The sequence below is a fragment of the Abrus precatorius genome, unplaced genomic scaffold (genome assembly GCF_003935025.1).
Source record: "Abrus precatorius isolate BTA unplaced genomic scaffold, Abrus_2018 Scaffold1, whole genome shotgun sequence".
In the NCBI taxonomy this organism is placed as follows: domain Eukaryota; kingdom Viridiplantae; phylum Streptophyta; class Magnoliopsida; order Fabales; family Fabaceae; genus Abrus; species Abrus precatorius.
In genome coordinates this window covers 5,681,317-5,706,005 of record NW_020874291.1, presented here as the reverse complement: position 1 = coordinate 5,706,005, position 24,689 = coordinate 5,681,317, and the positions used below count along the sequence as shown (strand labels likewise).

The 24,689-nt window shown below is 33.0% G+C and overlaps 1 protein-coding gene across 1 annotated transcript; it reads left to right on the top strand.

Moving 5' to 3' along the window:
* The first annotated feature begins 187 nt into the window (after positions 1-187).
* LOC113858236 lies at positions 188-2,355 on the top strand. Its single transcript, XM_027490768.1, has 3 exons — positions 188-389; positions 1,093-1,420; positions 2,064-2,355. The coding sequence occupies exons 1-3, from the start codon at positions 236-238 to the stop codon at positions 2,266-2,268; spliced, it is 687 nt and encodes a 228-aa protein (XP_027346569.1). The 5' UTR covers positions 188-235; the 3' UTR covers positions 2,269-2,355.
* The last annotated feature ends 22,334 nt before the right edge of the window (positions 2,356-24,689 follow it).

Sequence of the window (24,689 nt, the reverse complement as noted above, 5' to 3'; positions counted from 1 at the left end):
CCCGGGGCACTATGAGCTTTACGCATGTTTGAAGCAACAATCCACGTTTCTCTACTTATTTCTCTCTTTCTTGGCTCTATTTTCATTTTCTCAGATCCCACTCTTATTCTCCATTTTCTCATCTCTCCAAGTGGTGATAACAGAAATTTTCATTTTGTGAAAAGAGTAAGCATTGATTGGATTGAGCATTTCCTCCAATGACGTGTGTGTGAATAGATCTGAGAGTTATGCAATAATGGAGAGTCTAACAGTAACGGCTGAGGATCTTCCAACCCTCGGAGGAATCGCAACGGTGTCGCTTTTGCATTCTTTCATTCCCACCCATTGGCTTCCCTTCTCCGTCGTCGCTCGTGTCCAGAAATGGACTCTCTCCAGAACTCTTCTCGTTAGTATGTCCATTCTCTCTCTTTTCTTTCATTCTTAAACAAAATATATATCAATTTTTAGACACACAATAAAATAAATTAAAAATCACAAGTTATTATTCTAAATGGTAGCTCTGAATCTTGTAGTTTGCAGTAAAAATCTGTCTAAGATAACACAATAAAAAGTTATATATATTAGAAATACTATGTATATTAGACTTACTACTTCCGGTTTTTTTATAAAAAAATAATGAATTTATCTAGAATAAAAAAAAGTAATTATATATATTATAAATTTATATTATATTTTCAAAATATTTATGGTATTAAATGGTCAAATTAATAATTTATATATTATCGGTGTGTTTGAAAGAACTTAGGAAGATTTTATAAGAATAACTTATGATTTTGTAAGCTCATTTTAACTTATGTTAATAAATTTTATGATAAAATTTATTATATCAATTCCTTATATAATAAGAATTTGTTGAAAAAATGCTTAAATAAGTTGTTATTTAAATGGTTTTTAAATGAATTAATTTAACCACCAAGTGAGTGTCTACTAAGCACACATCTTACAATAAATATAACTTAAAATGTGTTTTGGACTAAATAATATTAGTTGTTTTTTATTAAAAAAAAAAATCTGGAGGTGTTAACATCTTCAGAAGACTGTTCTGGCATTAACTTTGGAATTGTTTTTACTTTGCCCTTTTTGTTCATGCAGCTGCATTAGGAGCAATTTTGCATGTAATATCCACTGCACTTCTTGGTATAACTGCAATTACCATGGCAAACACCATCGCCGGTGAAGAAACAGTTCATAAGATTGCGTCACTTTTGCTAGTGTTTCTTGGTGGTAGTTATATTCTGTTGTTTTTGACTGGAAAGGGTGGCCACAGTCATTCACACAATCAACCCATGGAGAAAATGGCTGTTGCTGGCCTTGTTCTTGTTCCTGCATTGTCTCCTTGTGCCACAACACTTCCGGTATTTCTTGCTGTTGGAAATTCATCTTCCATGATGGTGCTCGCCATCATAGTGCTACTATTCAGGTCTCTATAAGTTGTATTGATAATTTAGAGCTTTCTGATTTAAATACTGTTCTTTTTAATTTTGAAAAGTTCCACGTTTTCGCTTTTGTGTGCTTGTTTGGTCTATGGTGGATCTTTGTGCATGTGCTATTATTGATAGTGATGTGTATATTGGGAATCCGTGTTATGCAACCTTCCACCTGAAGAAAAGTGTATTGGCGATTGAGACAGAAAGATATGAAAGAAATCTCCATTACTATAACATTAATATATCATGCAAGGGACCACATTAATGAATAATTTTTCCACAAGGATTTATCCTAGAAAAGTAAACTATGCAAGTGATGTTATTAGTTGCTAAAACATCAAATATGAAGCTAATCATTTCAGAAGGCTGCTCAGCTTTATAGCTTGATTGTTATTGCAAGATGCAGGTTAATTGGTAAAATATAAAATTGAACAATCCTAATTTCTGTGTTGTGTTTTACTTGTGTTCTGTTTTACCAAATTGTATGTTGTATAATCATTGGAATCTTATAACTTTCTTATAGCAGAATAGTGATAACTGCTAAGGTGGTTCAGATGTCAGTCGAGTTAATGAAAGTTTTATTTTTGAATATTTTTACTGTTGTGAAGCTAACACATGGTAATATTTCATTGACAGTACAATAACTGTAATGACTTCACTGGTAGCATTATCATTCTATGGAGCCAGTCAGCTGAAGTTTCACTGGATAGAGCGGTATGACAAACTCCTTGTTGGTTCAGTGCTGTGTTTGGTTGGGGTTTTGACTCTAATTTTTCATGACCATGATGGAGAATTAAGTTCTAAAGGAAAGCATTCACATATGAAGATTATTTCCCTATGAGATTTATAAATGCATGTCCTGAAATCATTTTTGTGCATCAGACAACAATATTGCTTTATGAAGATCGATATGGTTAAAGTGGATATCTACAGGATTTACCATGTGCAGTGAATGAATATCCAATTGGCTCTCAGATAAACATTTATAGTTCATATCAATATGATGTGTAATTTTTTTATTTTCCCTTTTTGGGTGAGTGTAGTGGAAAGGGAAGCACACGGCTACTCTCTAGTGGCATTCAAACTGAAACAACAAAGACAGTTTCCCAATGCTGCTCCCAATTGAACTACTAGATAAAATTTGAATTTCTTAACGTATTGTTTAGGAGGAGGGTTTTAGAGGGAAAGGGAAGTAAAACATTTTTTTTAACATTAAATTAAAAGAATTATATATTATTTATGATAATAAATATATTATCAACATATTAAATTTTTGTTAATATATTAATTTATATTTTTTATTTTTAAAAAATATTAATTTTAAATATATTTATTTAAAATATAAATTTATGTCCTCTCCTCTCCTCCAAAACTTCTCTTTCCATACAACTACTGAGCAAACACCAATAAACATCGGATGGAAATTACTCCATACTTAACATGACAACTATATGGAAAAATTATTCGAATAATTTCTGGCTGTTATTTTTTGTTGAATTATTTTCAAAATAACGATAGTTAAAATAATTTATTTGTGTTTGGGAATTATTTTTTTAAAAGCAATTTCGTTGAAATTATTGAATATTTTCACCGTATGTAATGCTGTATATCATTGTTTTTATTTCTCTTTTTTTTTTTACACACTTGCCAAAAGTTCACTTCAAATAGAAAGGAGACATCCGAGGGTATCCTTTGTTCGCGGTTCAAAACCATTTTCCCTTCGAATCGGTTAATTTATAAGCATGAGATACAATTACACAAATGTAACTGGTAAACATGCTCGTGACTTTGTTTATATTTTTTATTAAATTATTTTGTTTAAAAATCATTATATTTTAAATATAAAGAAATATATTTTATAGAAAAATATTAATTTATTATTTATTAAATGGTAATAAAAATTTATTATATTAAATATAATTATACTTAAAAAAAATTATAAAATACTTCACTATATACAATATTTTTTATATATTTTTAATTTTTTATTGTCCTCAACAATAAAAAATTTTATTTATGGTATTTTAGATAATGTAACATAGAATTGAACATAAATAAATACATATTTTGTTAAATATAATTTACTATAATTCAATTATTATTTTTAAAATTTATTATTATTATTATATACTATACTTTTATTAAAAATTGTTCTCTTTTTAAAATAAAGATAAGTTAAAGTCATTAATAGTGACTTTAAAATTACTCATAAAATGAGTACTTTAATACCAATATTATTTAATGTAATTATATTATTTTTAATTATTTATGCTCTTAAATGTATAATGAGTATTATTTTATTGCACGTTTTTAATAAAGGATTGATCTTTCTGAATAGTATAATTAGAGCTTTTTATTTAAGTTATAAAATAAGGTAAAAAATTTCATTAAAATTTAAAGCACTTAAAAATTCTATAGTGTATATAAGCTCTTTTTTTAATTCTTTTATCAATTGTTTTCTCAATTTTCTCAATGTATATAAAATATGATTCCAATATAAATTACATATAAAATTATAATATTTGTAAAAGAAATAAAATTATTTATTGTTATAGAAATATAATTAATTTATAAAAATATCATACACAAACACAAATTATAATATAATATATTTTTTTAATTTTTTAAGTTCAATTGTTGATTAACATATAAAAATATTTTTTAAAATTATAAATTAAAAGAAATAACAATGTGAATTTTAAAACTATATGGAATTTCGTATTTTTAAAATCTTAATTAATTTATTTTATATTGTTTAGTAGCTTGATCGAATTATTATTGATTAATATTATAAACAAATCAATTTTATAAAATAATTAATTACATATAACAAAGTTATGTAGTTTGGATTACAAAATTTAAATAATAACAGTTAAATTTTAAACATAAGCAACACAAATGTATTATTTTATTATATTTGTAAGATATTAAAAAATAATGATAAATATTATTATAATATAAATACATTAAAAAAGTATAACTTTTTTTTATTAAACATCAACATTTTATTAAGGACAAATTTAGAGTACAAGAGGTACTCCAACCCATTACAACTCTAAAGGGAATTAACAATACATGTCAAATGATCATTAATCTAATTTACATATATAATTGATCTTCCCAAAGGCCTTGTTGCAAGCCACTTTCAAGAACAAGTCTTGATAGTTAAGAATCAAACATTTTACTAGCGTTTAACACACTATTATTGAAGAGGATATTATTCTGCTGAAGTTGTAACGCTCCGAATTTTGGTAATATTAATTATTATTATTATTCATATATGTATATATATATATATATATATATATATATATATATTCATATGTGTGTTGATTTATTTATGTTTTATATGCATTAATTACATGGATATGTGTATGTATGACTGGTTGGGCTGAAATGGGCTAAGTGCCTAAATATAAGGCGAGATACTGGGTTGTTCTTACTGCAGCGAGAGGATTCTCGCTGTAGTGAGAAGACCATGGGAGGAAGGACCAAAACTGTCGCCTTCTCGCTGTAGCGAGAGACGTCTCACTGTAGCGACAAAGCGACAATTTAGGGTGTATTTCTGGGTGTAGTCTCGTTGTAGCGAGAGGGTCTCACTGTAGTGAGATTCTGCAGAAATCAGAGTGCAGTTTTCTCTGGTTTTTTCGTTGTAGCGAGAGGGCGTGTCTCTACAGTGAGGGGACCTCGCTACAGCGAGATACTCTCGCTGTAGCAAGAGTGTCGCGACCAGAAAAGGATTTAAAATGGGCTAGGTTCGGGGAGAGTAATTTCTCCCTCTCCCTTCGAAATCCCTTTGATTGTCTCACTCCCAAACCCTATTCCACCAATTAATTGCCTCCAAAGTCGTTCAGGAGCGAGATTGGAGCTCGGATTTGTGTGAGAAACGCTTGGAGGTGAGTTTTAAACGGTTAGGATTTTCGTTTTTCCTTCCCTTTCTCTGTTCTTGGTCATTTTCGGGGTTCTCACGGAATTCTTTCATGTGTTTAGGCCGAAAGCCATGTGGGGAGCATTTCCGTGGTTGAGTTCGGGCGTGGGTCTTCAATCCAAGGTAAGGGGGGACTCTACCCTACTCTTTTATGTGTGATTTGTTGATATTTGTGTGATATTGTGATGTGGCTGAGTAGAGGGTAGAAAATTGCTGAGATATGTGATGTGGGCACTTGTGCCGTTTATACATGTGTGTATATCTGAATGAACATTGTGAAAATGTGGGCCCGAGGGCCGTGTAATATGAATGGAAATAGGCTAGGGGCCGTGTGTCTTGAATGAATTGCGGGCTATGTGCTGTGTGTGTTGTGAAAATGAAATATGGGTCTAGTGCCATAAAGTTGAACAAATATGGGCCTAGTGTCGTGTACTGTTAAATGTGGGCTATATGCCTATACTGAAATGTGTGTGATTGGGGCATGTAACGCCGTTGTAATGTGCTGTGAATGGTTCAGCGATACACTGGGGGTGTGGGAGATGAAGACGGTAGAAATACCTTGGGAAAGGGGGAGTGGTGGTGACACTGACTGTGGAACGGGTGCATCATGGGCCACATACTCTCTTCTTGACTAGACCTCTGACCATTACCTTTGTTGAGCAACCCGTGACTGCCCACGTGGTATCCGTGAAGCGGGGGTAACCGGTGATCGCGAGTGTCGCTCTCGGACAAATTAATAAAAATCAAATTGCATAAAAATTATGTAGTAAGTGGTGCAATCCGAGTCGTCTCCCAACGATGATAACGTTATACGATTATAAAATTTTTAGAGGGGGTTTGATTTATAGAATAACTAATTAGAATCAAAAGTTAAAAATAATTGAAAACTTTAATCCAAGAATTTAGAAGAACTACGACCACTCTATCACCGGATTCCAAGAAGATGCATCAACCAATAAATTAGTGATTAACATTAAATTCGAATGAAACATCAATTCAAATTACGCATTCACACGAGAACCCTCATGCATTTGATTAACACACAATTCGCTCAAAGTTCAGAAACCTCTAGAACCTAATCGATTTGTGTTAATTTAATTCACCAATGCCATTAATCTTAGATTTCAAATATGAAAATCTAATTCACACTCCTTCAAGAATTAATTACATACATCAACCGAATAATATGTAATCAAACAGCTGCACAATTATCAATCCAAATGAGGAACTTCAATTCGAAATCATAATTAGCAAAAGAAGAAAGAAGAAAGAGATGAAACCGAATTTGTTGTTGAATAAATTGCAAAACTGATCCTCAAGAGTGTCTCAGCCCTCTTTCAATCCTTGGACTAGATAGAAATCTAAGCCTCCATGGATGGAGGGAAACAATTCGTGAAAGGGGAGAAAAAAAATGAAAACAGAGAGAGAAGAGAGAAGAAAAGAGGAGAGGAGCCAAAAAAATTAAAATTTAAAATTCAAAATTCAAATATTTCATTCGTCACTTTGTTCCTTTTTTTCAGTTATGAAAACGGCCTCTTTTTGGTTTGTGACCTGAAGGACAATTGTAGCGTTGGATGTTAGCTTCAAAACGCCACTAGAATGGGCTTAATCGGATGTCTGTGGACGGAGATATGGCCCAAATACTGCACCTTGCTCAGGATCCGCGACTACAGCATTTCGACTTTTTCCAGGCCCAATTTCAGCTTCTTATCATCAAAATTGGTTTCTGACCTCTCATAGGAATTGTGCACCTTTCTCTTAGCTTTACTACAAATCAAGAATCACAATGAAATGAGTTCTACAACTCAAGATATGGTCCAGAAACCAAATAGTATCAAAATTTGCCGAATACTGGAAAAATTAAATAAAGCCCAAATAAAATTCAAACATCATAAAATGATCCAATTCAAACCAATTAGGCAAAAAAGAGGATTAATGAGCTAGGAATGAGAGGAAATAAGGTTATAAAAATCCAATTGATCAACTGGCGACCATTCATAGTGTAAATCTGTGATCATAGTGTCAATGTGAGTGTGGCTGGCGTGAGTATGCATGGATTCATGAATTGTGCTTATGGATGTGATAATGCTGCTTTTGCTTGTATTTGTTTAATGTATTGAAAATGTGCTGGAAGTGAGACTTTATGCTTAATTGTATGTTTTGGTAGTGTAAAGTACTCACCCTTACATTCATTTTTCAAGTAATCAAGATGATCAGCACCAGACTCAGTGAAAGGGGCGGATGAAACTGCTATAGGACTAGGATTTTAATTTGAAACTAATGTATTTGAATGAGTCCTATAGTAGTGACTTGATAGAAATTGTAACCCCGTTCCTTATTTTAAAATATTTGATGAAACCAAGGGTTGAAAAACCTTATTTGAAATGAAATTTATTTTATTTCGAATTTGCGAAATTATGATTTATTGAAATTAAACATAAGGTGTTACAGAAGTCAAATTGTCCATACTACTGCAAACTATACCATTACAACTCCCCTTCATTTCTTTTTTCTCTCATTGGATTCCACACAAGCTTAGTAACGCCCATCAAATTTTCAGGTAAGCATAAACTGACACCAAACCATTCAAACATCATGTACCATAGTCTCATGGAGATATCACAATACAAAAAAAGATACAATATGTCTTCATCTTTGGTATCACACATTTTTAGTTAAATTCAATTTTAGATTTTCTTTTAAAAGAATGGGAGTAAACTTTTGGGGGTTTAAAATTTGCAAATTAATTAAATTAAACTACAAATAGAATAAAAATGAGTAAAAACAAATGAAGAAATATCAATCCATAGAATACCAAATGCATGTAACTCTGATTATCATAGTATCTAAAGATTTTAATCTGAGTTTGAACGTTTACTCAATTCAATTATTAATTCAATTGAATAACCTAATTGAACTAGATCATGAATTAAATCAAATTATCATTTAACCTAACCCTAATTAATTATCAATTAGAATACCAAGCGAATCCTAAGTTGAATTCTAGCAACAGAAAAGTTAATCACAATTGCAATACACAAATCTGAGGTTAGAGAAAAAAGGAACAAACTCTGATCAATTTGGTTCAGAACTCAAATCAGAATTATTGAATGGGAGGTGTAACACCCTTTAAATTTTGACTTATTAAATACCTTATAATTTGTATATTTTCAAAAAGCATGAAAATTAATTTCAATTAAAACAAATAACATAAAATTTAGAAGAATTTAAAGCTTTCCTATGGATAAGTTTGCTCACAAAATTAATAAGGGAGTAAATGTATAAAGTAAACCTTGACTTAGTAATTACATTATACTGAACAGTTACATAAATATACAGATACTAAATTCCATTTACATATAAACATTGTAATGATTTACAAGTTGCTAGTCAAAGAGCTGTAGGACCTAGAATAAATATTTATATAACCAAAATATATTAAGTCCTATGAGCAGTCCCTATCCACACCCATACTCTGAAGACCAAATCCTAGTCATCAACATCGTGCCAACTCTTTATCTCGGCCAAGTCCTCAGCAGTTAATTCTTCATCTTCTTCAAGAAAGGCATCACCAGAATCCGCCATAACCTCTATGTTGGGAAATCTCTCAAATGTATACAAGGTGGGTCTCCCAAAGAGGTCATGATCGTGGAAGGTAAAATCATTATTTACAATCCTTGAGGACCTAACTGTCCCTCGATAGATATAAAAACTAAGGATATGATAGATACGACTATTTATGGGGAACTTGAAAAGAACATCATAATTTACATTTATTTTTACTGTCTATACATTACCATCCTCACAATCCATATTAAAGTTAAAACACACAAAACATTGATAATCCCTAAATTCATAATTCATTGTAGCTAACTAGATATTCTAATAATATAAGTTGTCTTTGTGGTGTCGTCATCCTTGTTCCCTGAAATATTTAGTAAGGATGAACATCTATTTTATTATTTAAACATAAGACTATTTTAAAGACTAACATCATAGCACAAATATAATCATGGAACATAAGAAAACATAATAATATCAATCTCAAAGCAAGGTATCACAAGCATATATTCCATCACAAGTCGTTATATTTCTTTCTTTCAAATATGCACTCTCAGTGCATTGTGATTACATATATACGATACTTCCAACAGTTCTTGAGGTCTTACACAACTAGGTAAATAGATGTCCGTTAACCCATGCATACAGATACAACTTATACAATAACAGGCCCCTTAGCAAAGGTATAGTCAGGAGTTTAGCTAGGAAACGAGTGTGAGGCCATATGGCACATTTGCTCTCAGAAAGATTGTGTACACATGCGCGAATGTAGCTCACCATCCTACGTTTACCCCATATTTCCCATCGTCTTCGGACTCTATACCCTCAGTGTATCTCTGTAACTATTCACACTAGATTCATTCAGCTTTTTACACTTATCCCATACTCTTTTCCATACTAAACTCATCACTTAGGTAAAAGACCGTGCTTAGTAAAGCACTTTCGGACTAAGTTCCAAACACATATAATACCATAATATATTATTAACACTCAAAATCAACCAAACATACTTTCACAACAATCCAATATCATTCAATCATGAAAATCATACAAGAAAACATACATATGCATATACATTATCCATTCTCTCATTTCAATACGCACTCCCAGTGCACTGTGATCACAAATATTAATGCCTCCAGCATTTTTTGAGGTCTTACTCAACTAGGTAAAAAGTCATCGGTTAGTCCATGCACATGGATACAACATATACAATAGAGGGCCCCTTAGCAGAAGTATCGTCAGGAGTCTAGTCAAGAAACAAGTGTAAGGCCATGTGATGCATTCACAATCAATAGATTGTGTATACATAAGCGAATGTCATTCACCACCCTACGTTTTTTCTAGATTTCCCAAATCGTCTCAATATTCTATACTCCCAATGTATCTCTGTAACTATCCATACACATTTTAGTCAGTTTTTCATGACACATATTTCTTCAACACTTCTCAAACATTCATATCTATTTTTTTCATCATTTTTCTCATGATAGCACAATATCCACTCTTTTTCTTTCTCTTCACAAAAAAAATTACCATACTATGTCATTCATGTAAAGTTAAATCATCAATCAATCATTTACATCCATTCTCTTTCATAATTTCCTTTAATATGCAATCAAATTCACACTAATTCTTTTTATTACTTTTTACTAATAATAGATTTCATCATTCAAAAATAGTTAAACACTCTTCAGCAATCAATTTCACATCATACAAATCAACACAATGTGTCAAAGGTCAAACACCTTCGGACTCAACTCAATCGTACAAATTAGAAATACATTGCCAGATATCACTGATAATGCAATAAGGTTCATCACTAACCCTCATCAAAATATGCAAAAAAACATATGTAGTCTATGATGCAAGCCTAGGTTGTCTCCAATGACATTGGATGGAAAACATACATCAAACATGTAAACATTAACTCAGAAAGCAAGTAAAAAAAGAGGGGGTTTTGTGGTTTCAAGTGCAAGTTTCTCAACCAGAAAATTAAATTGTAAAGTTCAATCAATAGAATATAGTAACCCCTAGTTTGTTCATATAGATTCTATCCCAATTCCTCTTAAGATTTAATACTCTACCCTTTTCCCTAAATAAGGTCAATTTAACAAGCAAAAATTAACCTTAAATTCCCATACAAAATTAAGCAAATCAATGGACTCCAATCTCTAATCCTTAGGTTTAAGCAACCTAAGAATTAAACCCCGAATTAAGCAAACTAAGTTCAGAACCTCCATTAAAAATGAATTAGAAATTGATTAAGGAACACCCTCTCATTCAATTCTTAACTTAATTCAAGAGATTGGGGAAAAAAGAAATTCATAAAAACTTATTTGTATTAACGTTTAAGGCCCAAGAATTCAAGAATCCATATGAACTCACTACAAATTACAAGAAAATTAGCCCTCCATAAGGATAGGTCTCACTATTGCAAGATGAGAATCAAGGAAAGTTAATGACATCAAGATAAAAATCAAAGAAAAGTAAGAAGAAATGAAAATCAAATCCTAAGTTGAACCCTTGGCTATCACCCAAGGTTGACCTAACTCTACAAAAGTGTTCCCAAAATGGTAAAAACCTCCCCACCCTAAATGGTGAAAATCTATTTATAGTAATTACTATCGTTTAGGATAGTAAACACGCATAGCATCCATGGAGTTCCTCTTCTCTATAGTGATTACTATTGTGCATGAAAATAATTACATAAAGTGTGCGTAATCATTATTATGGACAATAGTAAACACGCGCAACATGCATCATTCTAGAGCTCTCTGTAGTGTTTACTATCGTTCACGATAGTAAACACGCGCAAGTCTGCACCTCTATTTGGCTCTGTAGTGATCACTATTGCTTCTGAAAGTAGTTACTTTGGTCTGTTCCTTAGAATTGGTTTGCTGTAGTGATTACTATAGTGTCTGAAAGTAATTACTTTCATCTCATATTTTCCAAAGAGCAAAAAATTCAAAGGATTTGTCTAGAATTTCCTACACAATTATTCAAATGATCAAAAGTGGAAAATAGATTTACAGAAATCAGTGTAAATTAAACAAAATTAAGAAAGTTATGATATTTAATCTAAATGAGATTTTTATGGTATTTATAATTTCTAAGTCCATTTTTTCTATAAAAAGTTAAACAAAATATCTATAAAATATAGATTCATCAATCACACTCTCGGTCTATATAAAAATTATATATCCTAAGGTTTATCCCTTTTTCTCAACACACACACACACACACACACACACACACACATATATATATATATAATATTGAATAACACCTTTATGAAAATCTTCTTAAAACTCATTCTTAAAACATATCATAGATTTTCCATATTCAAAAATTCATTTATACACTGTAAATGTTAAGAAAACATTTGGGATATGTCATTCTAAGCAAGAGAATCTGAATTTTAATTCAAAACATATAAATAAAAGTTAGGGTTTGGGATCAACTCCCCTTACCTAGATATGGGTCTCTCAAGCCGAGTTTTTTCTAAAGATCCAAAAGAGAAGTACAACATTTTTTATGGAGGATATCGCCTTAAGGGTTAAGGTTTTCTTAAGTATCACAAAGTACAAAACTTTAGATTAGAGAAAACTAAGAAATATGAATGAAGTTGGAGAATTAAACTCCAAGAAACTTACTTGGATCTGAATGGAATAGAGGTTTGAGCTCGAATCTGGAAGAGATTCGGGGTTCAGAAGAGGCTTCTCTAAGAAGAAAAGCTAAGAGAACAAAGAGAACGAGAGAGAAAATTGTTTTGAGGAGAAATAATAAAAGTTTTGATGTTAAGGTCCCTTAAATACCCCTCCACTCATGACATTCTCGTTACAGCGAGAGCTTCTTGCTGCAGCAAGAATTTTTTGCTTTACCGAGAGTGTTAGTTGTGTCAACCTTATCCACTTTTCACTACAGCGAGAAGGATTCAAAGAGCCTGATTCTGGATGGTCTTTCTCGCTACAGCGAGATACCCTGGACCAAAACTCCTATTTTTTTCATACTAGGGCAACAAAATTGAAGGTGTTACACTATCCATCCATCAGCTTGCTTACAGACCCACACCACGTCCCCTAACTAATTTGAAGCACTATTAGCTACCTCTAAAGAAATTAACATATCAGCACACGATCTATACCGCTCCCATAACACATCAAAGCACAATGAGTTTGGAGACTTTAATTCTCTCCAAATCCATTTACCCAACAAGCTCCAATTGAACCATTCCACACTTCTTATCCCTAGACTACCCTCATTCTTTGGCATGCATACATTTTCCCATTTAAGCCAAGCTACTTTTTATGATTCCTTCATGCCACTTCAAAGAAATCAACATTGAATCTTCACCACCTTCTTAATTACACTTGGTGGCCTCCATAATCACCTGTCACATTCATCTCCATAATACAACTCTTATGAAAATTAATTTTAAGCCCAGATATAAGCTCAAAGCTTCATAAAATAGCCTTTATTTTCCATAAATTCTACTCTGTAGCTTCACATATAATCAAAGTATCATTTACAAATTGTAAGAATGAAAGTTTTGGTTCATCACTAACTTTGACCTTGAAAAAAAAGACTCTGAGACGACGCTTCTCATTAGTCCCTCCAAACTTTTCGCTGCTAATAAAAATAAAAAAGGAGATAAAAGATCACCTTGTTTGAGGCCTCTTGATGACAACCACAAACCATGTCGCCGAATTAAACGATCTTGAATTGAATTTCACACAATAGAAACGAAATTATTAGGGCACAAATAAGAATTGAAATTAAAAAAAATTAATAAAAAGTGAAAATAGAATAGAGATGGAAAATGGCGCCATAATCGCAAGATTGATAAGCCAAGGAATGATCGCCACAAGAGTTTTGGCCTCTTAATAAGATCAAAGAAAATTGGCTCACTTAAGAACCTAGAGTCACATGCTCTCACAAGAGTGTTCAATCTCAAATTGTATTCAAAACTAATTAAAAGTATGTATACAAGAGCTTATATATGCCTAATGCTTGTAAACTAATACTAACGCAAACCCTAATAGGCTTCTTGTACCAACAAGCCTAAATTCAAATAAACTAAATAAAATAACAAGATTTTATCCTAAATAAAAACTCAAAATAAGTAATGACTAATATTAAAATAAATAAACTAAACATAATAATTAAATCCTAATAAAACTCGTTAGAGTTCAAATCTTCTAAGCATATGTAATTGATCATCTTGAGCTTTTCTAACTCTAAATTGAGCTCCCTTTCAAATAAGACAGCAACAATCTTTTCTAAGTCTCCATTTATTCTTTTTGCCCTTGCCATTGTCATTGGTCCTTGAAGCCCTTCCAATGCCTTCAAGTCTTTGTCTTCAATGGGCCTTCCTTGATTCTCATCAATCCCTCCTTCTTCAAGAGAATTTGCCCTCAAATTTGACTCTTTATTATCTACATCAAAGAGAGATAAATCAGATACATTAAAAGTAGCACTAATACCATATTCACCTGGTAAGTCCACTTTGTATGCATTCTCCCCAATCCTCTCTAACACTTGCAATGGTTCATCCCCTCTTGGTTGAAGCTTTGACTTTCTTTGTATAGAAAACCTCTCCTTACGCATGTGTACCCAAACCTAATCTCCATGTTCAAATACCACTCTCTTCCTTCCCTTGTTGCCATATTTTGCTTGTTATTCCACTTTCTTTTCAATTTGAGCCTTCACCTTTTCATGTAACTTTTTAACAAATTCAGCCTTGGCATTGCCATCCTTATGTACTAAAGACGCAACATTAGGAAGTGGCAACAAATCAAGTGGGGTGAGAGGATTAAATCCATAAACAACCTCAAAGGGTGAATGCAGGGTAGTTGAATGAAATGTCCTATTATATGCAAATTCCATATGAGACAAGCATTCATCCCATGATTTGAGATTTTTTTTTTACCATAGCCCTGAGGAGAGTAGTTAAGGTACGATTTACCATCTCTGTTTGTCCATCTGTTTGTGGGTGACATGTGGTAGAGAATAGAAGTTTGGTTCCAAGTTTTTGCCACAAGGTCCTCCAGAAGTGACTTAGAAACTTCGAATCTCTATCTGAAACGATGCTTCACTGCAAACCATGCAACCTTACAACCTCTTTGAAGTATAGGTCCGCAATATGTGTAGCATCATCTACTTTCCTACATGGAATAAAATGAGCTATCTTTGAAAATTGGTCCACAACCACAAATATGGAGTCCTTGCCATTCTTTGTCCTTGGCAAACCTACAATGAAGTACATAGAAACATCAATCCAAGGGTAATCTGGAACAGGTAACAGAGTATAAAGGCCATGAGGATTTACCTTGGATTTAGCCCTCTTGCACACAACACACCTTTCACAAAATTTATAAACATAATGTTTCATGTTAGGCCAAAAGAAGTGTTCTTGCAATATCATTAAACTTTTAGGTACACCAAAGTGTCCCATCAAACCACCCTCATGGGCTTCTCTCACAAGCAAGTCACGAATTGAGCATTTAGGCACACACAATTTATTCCCCTTAAACAAATACCCATCATGCTTGTAAAACCCATCATAAGCTCCTTTTTCACAAGATGCATATAATTCAGCAAAGTCAACATCATGCATATAAAGTTCCTTTACATGTTCAAATCCAAGCAATTTTGTATCAAGCATAGAAAGCAACACATAACGCCTAGATAATGCATCAGCCACTACACTCATTTTACCTTGCTTATGCTTAATAACATAAGGGAATTGTTCTAGGAACTCTACCCACTTAGCATGCCTTTTATTTAATTTTCCTTGACCCTTAAGATATTTCAATGATTCATGGTCACTATGGATCACAAATTCTTTAGATAAAAGATAATGTTGCCATGTTTGGAGTGCCCTAATCAAAGCATAGAGTTCTTTATCATAAGTAGGATACTTCAAGCATGCTCCATTAAGCTTTTCACTAAAGTAAGCAATGGGATGTCCCTCTTGCGTCAAAACAGCCCCTATCCCAACATTAGATCCATCACACTCCAATTCAAAAGATTTAGCAAAATTAGGGAGTGCAAGTATCGGTGCAAGCATAAGTTTATTCTTTAAAATATTAAAGGCTTCCTGTTGCTCCCTTTCCCATTTAAAACCCACATTTTTCTTAACAACTTCTTTTAAGGGTGCGGCAATGGTACTAAAATCTCTCACAAAGCGCCTATAAAAGCTTGCTAACCCATGAAAGCTCCTCACTTCACTCACAGTCCTAGGGGTTGACCAATCTTTAATGGCTTTAACCTTTCCTTCATCCACATGCACACCTTTAGAATTAACAACAAAGCAAAGAAAATTTACATGATCTTTACAAAATGTGCATTTTTCAATGTTTGCATACAATTGTTCATGTCTTAAAACCTCCAACACACACCTCAAATGCAACATATGCTCATCAAAAGATTTGATGTAAATTAAGATATCATCAAAGTAAACAACAACAAATTTTCCTAAGAAGTTCCTAAGCACATGATTCATTAAGTGCATAAAGGTGCTAGGTGCATTAGTCAGCCCAAATGGCATAACCAACCATTCATACAAGCCATATTTAGTCTTAAAAGTTGTTTTCCATTCATCCCCTTCCCTTATTCTTATTTGGTGATATTCACTCTTAAGATCAATCTTAGAAAAATAACAAGCACCAAACAATTCATCAAGTAAATCATCCAAACGGGGTATGGAGTGTCTATACTTTACAGTAATATTATTGATGGCACGACAATCAGTACACATCCTCCAGCTTCCATCTTTCTTGGGTACCAAGATGACTGGTACAGCACAAAGGCTTAGGCTTTCCTTCACCCATCCTTTCTCTAACAATCCTTCTACTTGTTTTTGAATCTCTTGAGTTTCTTGAGGATTGCTCCTGTATGCAGGTCAATTGGGCAAGGTTGCCCCCAGAATCAAGTCAATTTGATGTTCTATCCCTCTAATTGGAGGTAGGCCGTGAAACACTTCTTTAGGGAAGACATCTTCAAATTTCTGCAAAAGAGAAGAAACACCACTAGGCAAAGTATTATTAGCAAAAGAATTAATATAATCACTATGAGGACTTTCTTTACATAAAAGTAGATACATAGACCGAGAGGCCAATAACGCTTTTCTCACTTCTTCTTTTTTTACAAATAAATTTTCTCTCATTTCATATTAATTTTTTTCTTCACTTTTCCTTTCACTCTCATATTTTTCATTTGGAAGTATCCTCACTTTTTCCCCTTTCTTTTTAAGTTTCCCCTCAAGGTCACTCTTTTTCTTTTCATCTTTTCTCTCTTGCTCTCTTCTCAACCTCATGACTATTTGATCCTCACATACTTGACTAGGAGTCATGGGCACTAGAGTGATTGTGCACCCTTTATGTATAAATGTGAACTTGTTGGAATGACCATCATGAATAGCTTTCTTGTCAAACTGTCAAGGTCTTCCTAAGAGTATATGACTTGCTTCCATGGGCACTACATCACACAAGACATTATCTTTATACTTGCCAATAGAAAAAGTAATTAAAACTTGCCTATTAACAACCAACTCCCCTTCATCACTCAACCATTGTAGCTTATAAGGCTTGGGGTGAGGAGTAGTAGTAAGGTTCAATTTCTCAATAAGTCGAATACTAGCCACATTGGTACAACTACCACCATCAACAATAAGAGAACAAACCTTTCTAAGTACCAAACATCTTGAATGAAAAATATTTTCTCTTTGTGTGGTGTCATCCTCCTTAGCTAAACTACCCAAGAGACGTCTTACCATAAGCAAATCTCCTTCGTGACATAAAGCTTCAAACTCACTATCCTCTTCACTTGAAGCATGTGATGATTGAGATGAACTAGCACTTGAGATCTCACCATTCTCTCTCAAAATCATGGTTTTCTTGTTCAGACATTGTGATGCAATATGACCCTTTCCAAGGCACTTGAAGCATTTAATTTCCCTATGTCGAGAAGTAGAAGAAACAGAAGCATTAGTAGGATTAAAAGAAGTTTTAGGTAAAGGTTTACCACATTGGACAGTCATGTCCTTAGTTAATGTTCCCTCTTTCTTCACTCCTTCCTTCCATCCTTTTGAGTTATAGGAGGAGATACTTCCTTAAAGTACCCTTTCTCTTTAGTTATGCTTCTACTTTAATAGCTTGGTGAACCAAATCTTCAAGTTTCACATAGGGATGAAGTTCCACTATGTCACGGATGTCATGGTTGAACCCATTTAAGAAACGGGCCATTATTGCTTCTCTTTCTTCAAATACATTAGCTCGTATCATGGCAACTTCCATTTCTTTATAATAGTCATCAACACTTTTGTCACCTTGCCTCAAACCTTGAAGCTTTGTATGAAGCTCTCTATTATAGTATGTAGGAACAAATCTCGTACGCATTAGGTTCTTCATTTCAATCCATGTATCTACAAGCTCCTGATCATATCTCCTTCAGTCCCTTTGAATTTGATCCCACCACACCAAAGCGTAGTCATGAAACTCTAGAAAAGCCATCTTTACTTTCTTTTCTTCACTATAATCATGGCATGAGAATACTTGCTCTATCTTCAATTCCCACTCTAAGTATGCTTCAACATCATTCCTTCCATGAAAACTAGGAATCTTTATTTTAACTCCAGCAATTCTCTCATTTTCTCTTATTCTTACATCTTCTCTTCTCCTTCTTTGATTCCTCGTCTCTCTATTATCTCTCCACCTATCACACCTCCTTTCTTCATCATCTCTCCTATTTTGTCTTCTTTCTCTTGAAGAATTAGTAGAGTCTCCATGGGCATGTGGGGAACGATCACGTGACCGCCTTCTTGCATTATTTTCTAACGCCTCTTGAACATTTCTTATTGCTTCATTTTGTCTCTCAAACATGCTTTCAAATCTTTGAGCGAGTCTTTCAATTTGCGAGGCAGGAGTGCTCTCTCTACTTGATCCTCCTTCTTGAGACATTCTACAAAGCAATAAAAGTTAATGCAAAAAGAAAAGGTTCTCGCCACTCGCTAAGTGTTTTCACTCAGTAGATATTCACTCGTGTTTCACTCTAAATTGGCTTTTATGTAAGGATTTCTCTCTTGCCTTTTTCCCCTTAAGTGCTCTCAAGAGTTTTTAAGGAAGTCAACCTCCAATCCACACAATTAACCAAAACCAAGAGACGATCAATCAATGAGAATTAAGTGAAGCCAACAAAAAAAAAACTCTAAGACAAAACTAAGGAAGCCAACAAGACAATAGAAAAAAAAGGACTAAATAAGAAGTAAACACACTCAAAAATAGATTGCAAATAAGACAAAATTGAAGAATTTAAAGAAGATTATGTAATGTTAAATAATAACTATTTTTTTTTTTGGTATGGAATCAAGCAAAATAAATGGAAGATTGGAAGAAATATATCAAAAACACACTTTTGTATGTTGCAATTTTTTTTGTAGTATATATATTTTTTTCCTCTTTTATTTTTTTCAATGAGCACTACGTTAACAGTGTGCAATGAACAGTACCTTTCAATCCAATTCTAACCAAAGCTCTTGATACCAATTGATGACAACCACAAACCGTGTCACCGAATTAAATGATCTTGAATTGGATTTCACACAATAGAAACGAAATTATTAGGGAACAAATAGGAATTGAAATAAGAATAAAATTAATAAAAAGTGAAAATAGAATAGAGATGGAAAATGGCGCCACAATCTCAAGATTGATAAGACAAGGAACGATCGCCACAAGAGTTTTGGCCTCTTGATAAGATCAAAGAAAATTGGCTCACTCAAGAACCTAAAGTCACATGCTCTCACAAGAGTGTTCAATCTCAAATTGTATTCAAAACTAATTAAAAGTGTGTCTACAAGAGCTTATATATGCATAATGCTTGTAAACTAATACTAACACAAACCCTAATGGGCTTCTTGTACCAACAAGCCTAAATTCAAATAAACTAAATAAAATAACAAGATTTTATCCTAAATAAAAACTCAAAATAAGTAATGACTAATATTAAAATAAATAAACTAAACATAATAATTAAATCCTAATAAAACTCGTTAGAGTTCAAATCCTCTAAGCATATGTAATTGATCATCTTAGGCTTTTCTAACTCTAAATTGAGCTCCCTTTCAAATAAGACAGCAACAATCTTTTCTAAGTCTCCATTTATTCTTTTTGCCCTTACCCTTGTCATTGGTCCTTAAAGCCCTTCCAATGCCTTCAAGTCTTTGTCTTCAATGGGCCTTCCTTGATTCTCATCACCTTTACCAATTGCCACTTCTTTTATTGGGCTCCCATTAAGAAGGACTGATTAATGGCTACCACAAATACAAGTCTCCATCCACCTTATCCACTTCTCCCCAAAGCTAAACTTTTGTAACATATATAATATATATTTCTAATTCACTGAATAGTATGCTTTCTCATAATCTACTTTTAACACAACATTTTTATTTTTATTTTTGCTTTTCTTAGCATAATCTATCACCTCATTGGTAACAAAAACACTATCTAACATGTTTCTTTCTAATATGAATGTTGATCGTTGCTCATTTATTATGCATGCGCACATCCCACATTCTATTTGCAAGCACCTTTGAAATTATTTTATAAAGACACCCCAATAAAGAAATAGGTCTATACCCCTTATTTATTAAAAAAGTATAACTAATAAATACAAATATAATAAAAATTATTTTTTAATCAAATATGAAATATATTGTAAAGAACATTAGACTGCCAATTGATAGAAGGTTTATAGAGGAGAATTGCACTGACAATGAGGTGAAAGAAATGGATGCACCTCCACCCTCACCCCCTCCAACTGCAACTTATCCATCACGGTAGAAGGATGCCACTACATAGGACTAGCATGCACTGTATATGGCCCACTTTCAACATGAGCAGTAGGCTATAAGCCATAGAGGCTAGTTGCAACTACAGGCTAATTTATTTGGAATAGTCACCCACCTCTTGCCATCAAAGGTCAGCTCATTCATCACCCTGGAGTAGTTCAAGACTTTGATTGCATGGCCTGGAGGGAGCAACTAAAGACAGATATGCTAAAGCTATTAAGCATGTAGAGAGAAAGGATGATCAACCTGCTAAGGGAGCTGAGGTTGCAGAGGCAAAGCTAGAACATAGAGACAAGACACTTGATGTTGGAGCTAATGAGTAGAGAGTTGACCTTACGAACATTGCAAAAGAGATGGAGTAGGTGGAGAGACACCTATTAGGAGTTTTAGACCAGATAGTGGGAGACCTATGATGCACCACTACAGGTATTGGGTTTCATCAATTTTATGTTGTAGCATTTTTATCTTTACACTTCATTTTATTGTTCATTGTTCTTGTTTATTTACATTTTTCTTTTTTTTGCATTTTATGACTGATTTTTGTGCTTTGATGGATAGCTGTCAATATTACATGTTGAATTTTATTTTGAAATAGAAAACAGCTTTCGGGATTGACTGAAAACTCTCTTGAATGTTGATAAGAAATTAATATAGTACAGTGGGTAAATATATTTTTAAAAGAAAAATACTGTGGTAAACCAAATTTTTGCCCAATTTCACTGAACATTTTTGCAAATTTACACTTGAATTGTAGAAATTGATGGTTGATGTTTGGTTATAAGCATGAAATGATACATTGAGAGTCTAATTTGTAAAAAATATAGTTGAACGCAGCATGTGTTAGACAGTTGCTTTGCCTAATTTGGTTTTAAACTATGTAGTTGGAAAAGTGAATTGACTTGATCTAAGGAATTAGCCTTTGTTGGGTGAGTTATATGCATCCTACATGATTATTTGAGTGTCATCACTTCTTAATTATAGTTTTTATTACGTAAATCTCTGTTCATTACCATGTTAGTAAGTTTTTGAAATGATCAAAACCATCTTTATTACTTAAACTAGGGCCAAATAGCTAACCTTGAAATTGAATTATCACTTGCAACCTATTTGAGCCTAAAAAATATTAATTTTACTTTGAAAAATCCTTCCTAATACTTTGAAAGAAAATTATTTTCATTCCCTTTCATTTAGATTTGTGAAGAAGGAGAAAAATTTTCTAAAGGGTTTACGGAATTAGTTTCGAAGGATGAATTAGTGAAGTGGAATTTGTTCCTTTCCTTTGTTGATTAAAAAAAAATGTCATTGCAAAATAAAAATGAAAAGAAATAAGGAGAGAAAGAACAAAAGAGAAAAAGAAAGATGAAGGCTTTGAGCTAGAAAATAATTATTTGGTTCAAGCAATTGTTTGGATTGGATAAGTGATGATTCATATTTTGTACTCATATTTATAGCCTTATTGCATCTTCTAAAATATCTTTCTTTCTCTATTTATTTCATTTAGCATGTTTTTGCAATTCTTGCGTTAAATTGGAGTTTTCATGAATACTTGTTATCCTTACTTTATATTTCATATTTTTGCTATTCTGACCCTTGCCCACTATTTTAGCTATAACTTTTTCTGTACATCTCCTTTTTGGCTAATTCTTTTTGTAATGGATTTTTGACTTCCTGGACTTCTATTTGGACATATGGATCATGTTGTTTGGAGTTTGGAGCTATTTTCTATTAATTTTTGAAGTTTAGACTTGAAACATACCTTTATATATTTTGGGTTTTTATTTTAATTACTTGTGACAGCCTTGGCCAATTTATTTCCATTTTCATTTAAGACCAGTATATATAGGGGTTAAAAGGTTGATTTCAAACCTCTCCTCCTTCTTCTTTCATAATTTTGTTTTCATAATTTCATTTTCAGTTAAAGACTTTTTCCCATTTTTTAGAGAAAACTCTTTTTCGTTCCATTCGCTTGCCTCTTTTCGGATTCTACTACATTCTTAATTATTTATTTCTCAAGAATCATCTCATCTCAAGCGTAGATTGCAAGATTAATGATCACTCCGAGTTTGTCTTTTTACTTTTTCGCAATTGTTGATTAAGATTAGTGCATGAATAATTTGATTGAATTTGGTTTTATTCTTGAGTGTAATATTGATCGATTGATTGCTTTTACATTTGAGATTTAGGCAAATTTGGTATAGTAATCCTAGTTTGCGTCTGTGATTCGTGATTTTAATTTGTGTTTTTAATTCTTGTTTTTGTTTTCCAATTTGTTTTGCATTTTGTTTTCATTTTTGTTTTCAATTTGTTTTTTTTTTGTTTTGTTTTTGGTTAAATTAAATTCATTTTTGTTTTTTAAAATTAGTTTTCATTTTAAAATTTGTTTTCTTTTTAAAATTCGATTTCGTTCTTTCTAGATCCAATTTTTTTATCCATTTTTAATTCTATTTTTTTATCCATTTTTAATTTCATTTTTTTAGATCCATTTCTATTTTCATTTTTTTAGATCTGTTTTTAATTTCATTTTTTTAGATCCGTTTTTAATTCAATTTGTTGTTGTCGATTCTATGTTTTCGTTTCAATTCTTAAAAAACATAAACCCCCCAATCTAACCACTGTTGCATGCTTAAAACTGGAAACAAAATAAATTTATGTTCTTATGAGATGACCTAGGTTTACTCCTTATAGTGCAAAATTATTTGAAAAATCTAGTTCTGTTTAAAACTATTACGACGTGGTTGTCAATAAGTTAAAAAAAATGATAGCATATTTATTAAGCTATTATTTGCTTTCTTCATAATTTGAATGACATGTTATCCAGAAAAGTCAAGCTCCTTTGTAGCTCAAAGTAACGCCCTAATTTTTGGTAATATTAATTATTAATTAATATATATATATATATATATATATATATATATGTGTGTGTGTGTGTGTTTGTGTGTGTGTGTGTGTGTGTGTGTGTGTATTTTTGCATATATTTTATGGATGTGTATATATATGTGTATGCATGACTGGATAGGGCTGAAAATGGGCTAAGTGCCTAAGTGCAGGGTGTAATACTGGGTTATCCTCGCTGCAGCCAGAGGGCCCTGGGAGGAAGGACCGAAACTGTCGCCTTCTCGCTGTAGCGACAGAGCGACAGTTTGGGGTGCATTTATATGTGTAATCTTGCTGTAGCAAGATTCTGCAGAAACCAGGATGCAGTTTTGTCTGAGATTTTTGCTGTGGCGACAAAGGGCGTTGCTGTAGCGAGAGATGCCTCGCTGCAGCGAGAATTTCTCGCTGTAGCGAGAGTGTCGCAATCTGCAGGTTTTAAAAGGGGGTTTAGGGTTTGAGAAGTTATTTCTCAAAATCCCTTCGAATCCCTCGACCCAGAACCCTTTTCTACTTATTACATTGCCTCTAAAGCCGTTCGGGAGCTTGATTGACGGTTGAATCCGTGTGAGGAACGCTTGGAGGTGAGTTTTAATGATTAGGGTTTCTATTTTCATTCCCTTTCTCTATTTTTGTGGTTTCCCTGAGTTCTTATGGAGTTTCTCCATGTGTTTAGGACGAAATCCGTGAGGGGGAGCACTTCTTGGTGGACTTAGCGTGTGGGACTTCAATCCGAGGTAAGGGAGACTATACCCTACTGTTTTTATGTGTAATTGATTGACTATGGAGTTATGGCTAAGTTAGAAGGTAGAAAACGTGTAGAGAATGAAAGTTGAATGAGAAATGTGATGAGAGCCATGTGCCGTGAGATGTGAATATTGTGTGTGTTTACCCAAAGTGGATGAATGTGAATTGTATGCTAGATGTTGCATGATAGAATGAATATTGTGAACAAATGTGGGCCTGAGGGCCGTGTAATATAAATGAATATTGGCTATGTGCCATGTAATGTGAAATGAATGTCGGCCTAGTGCCGTGTATTTGAATGCAA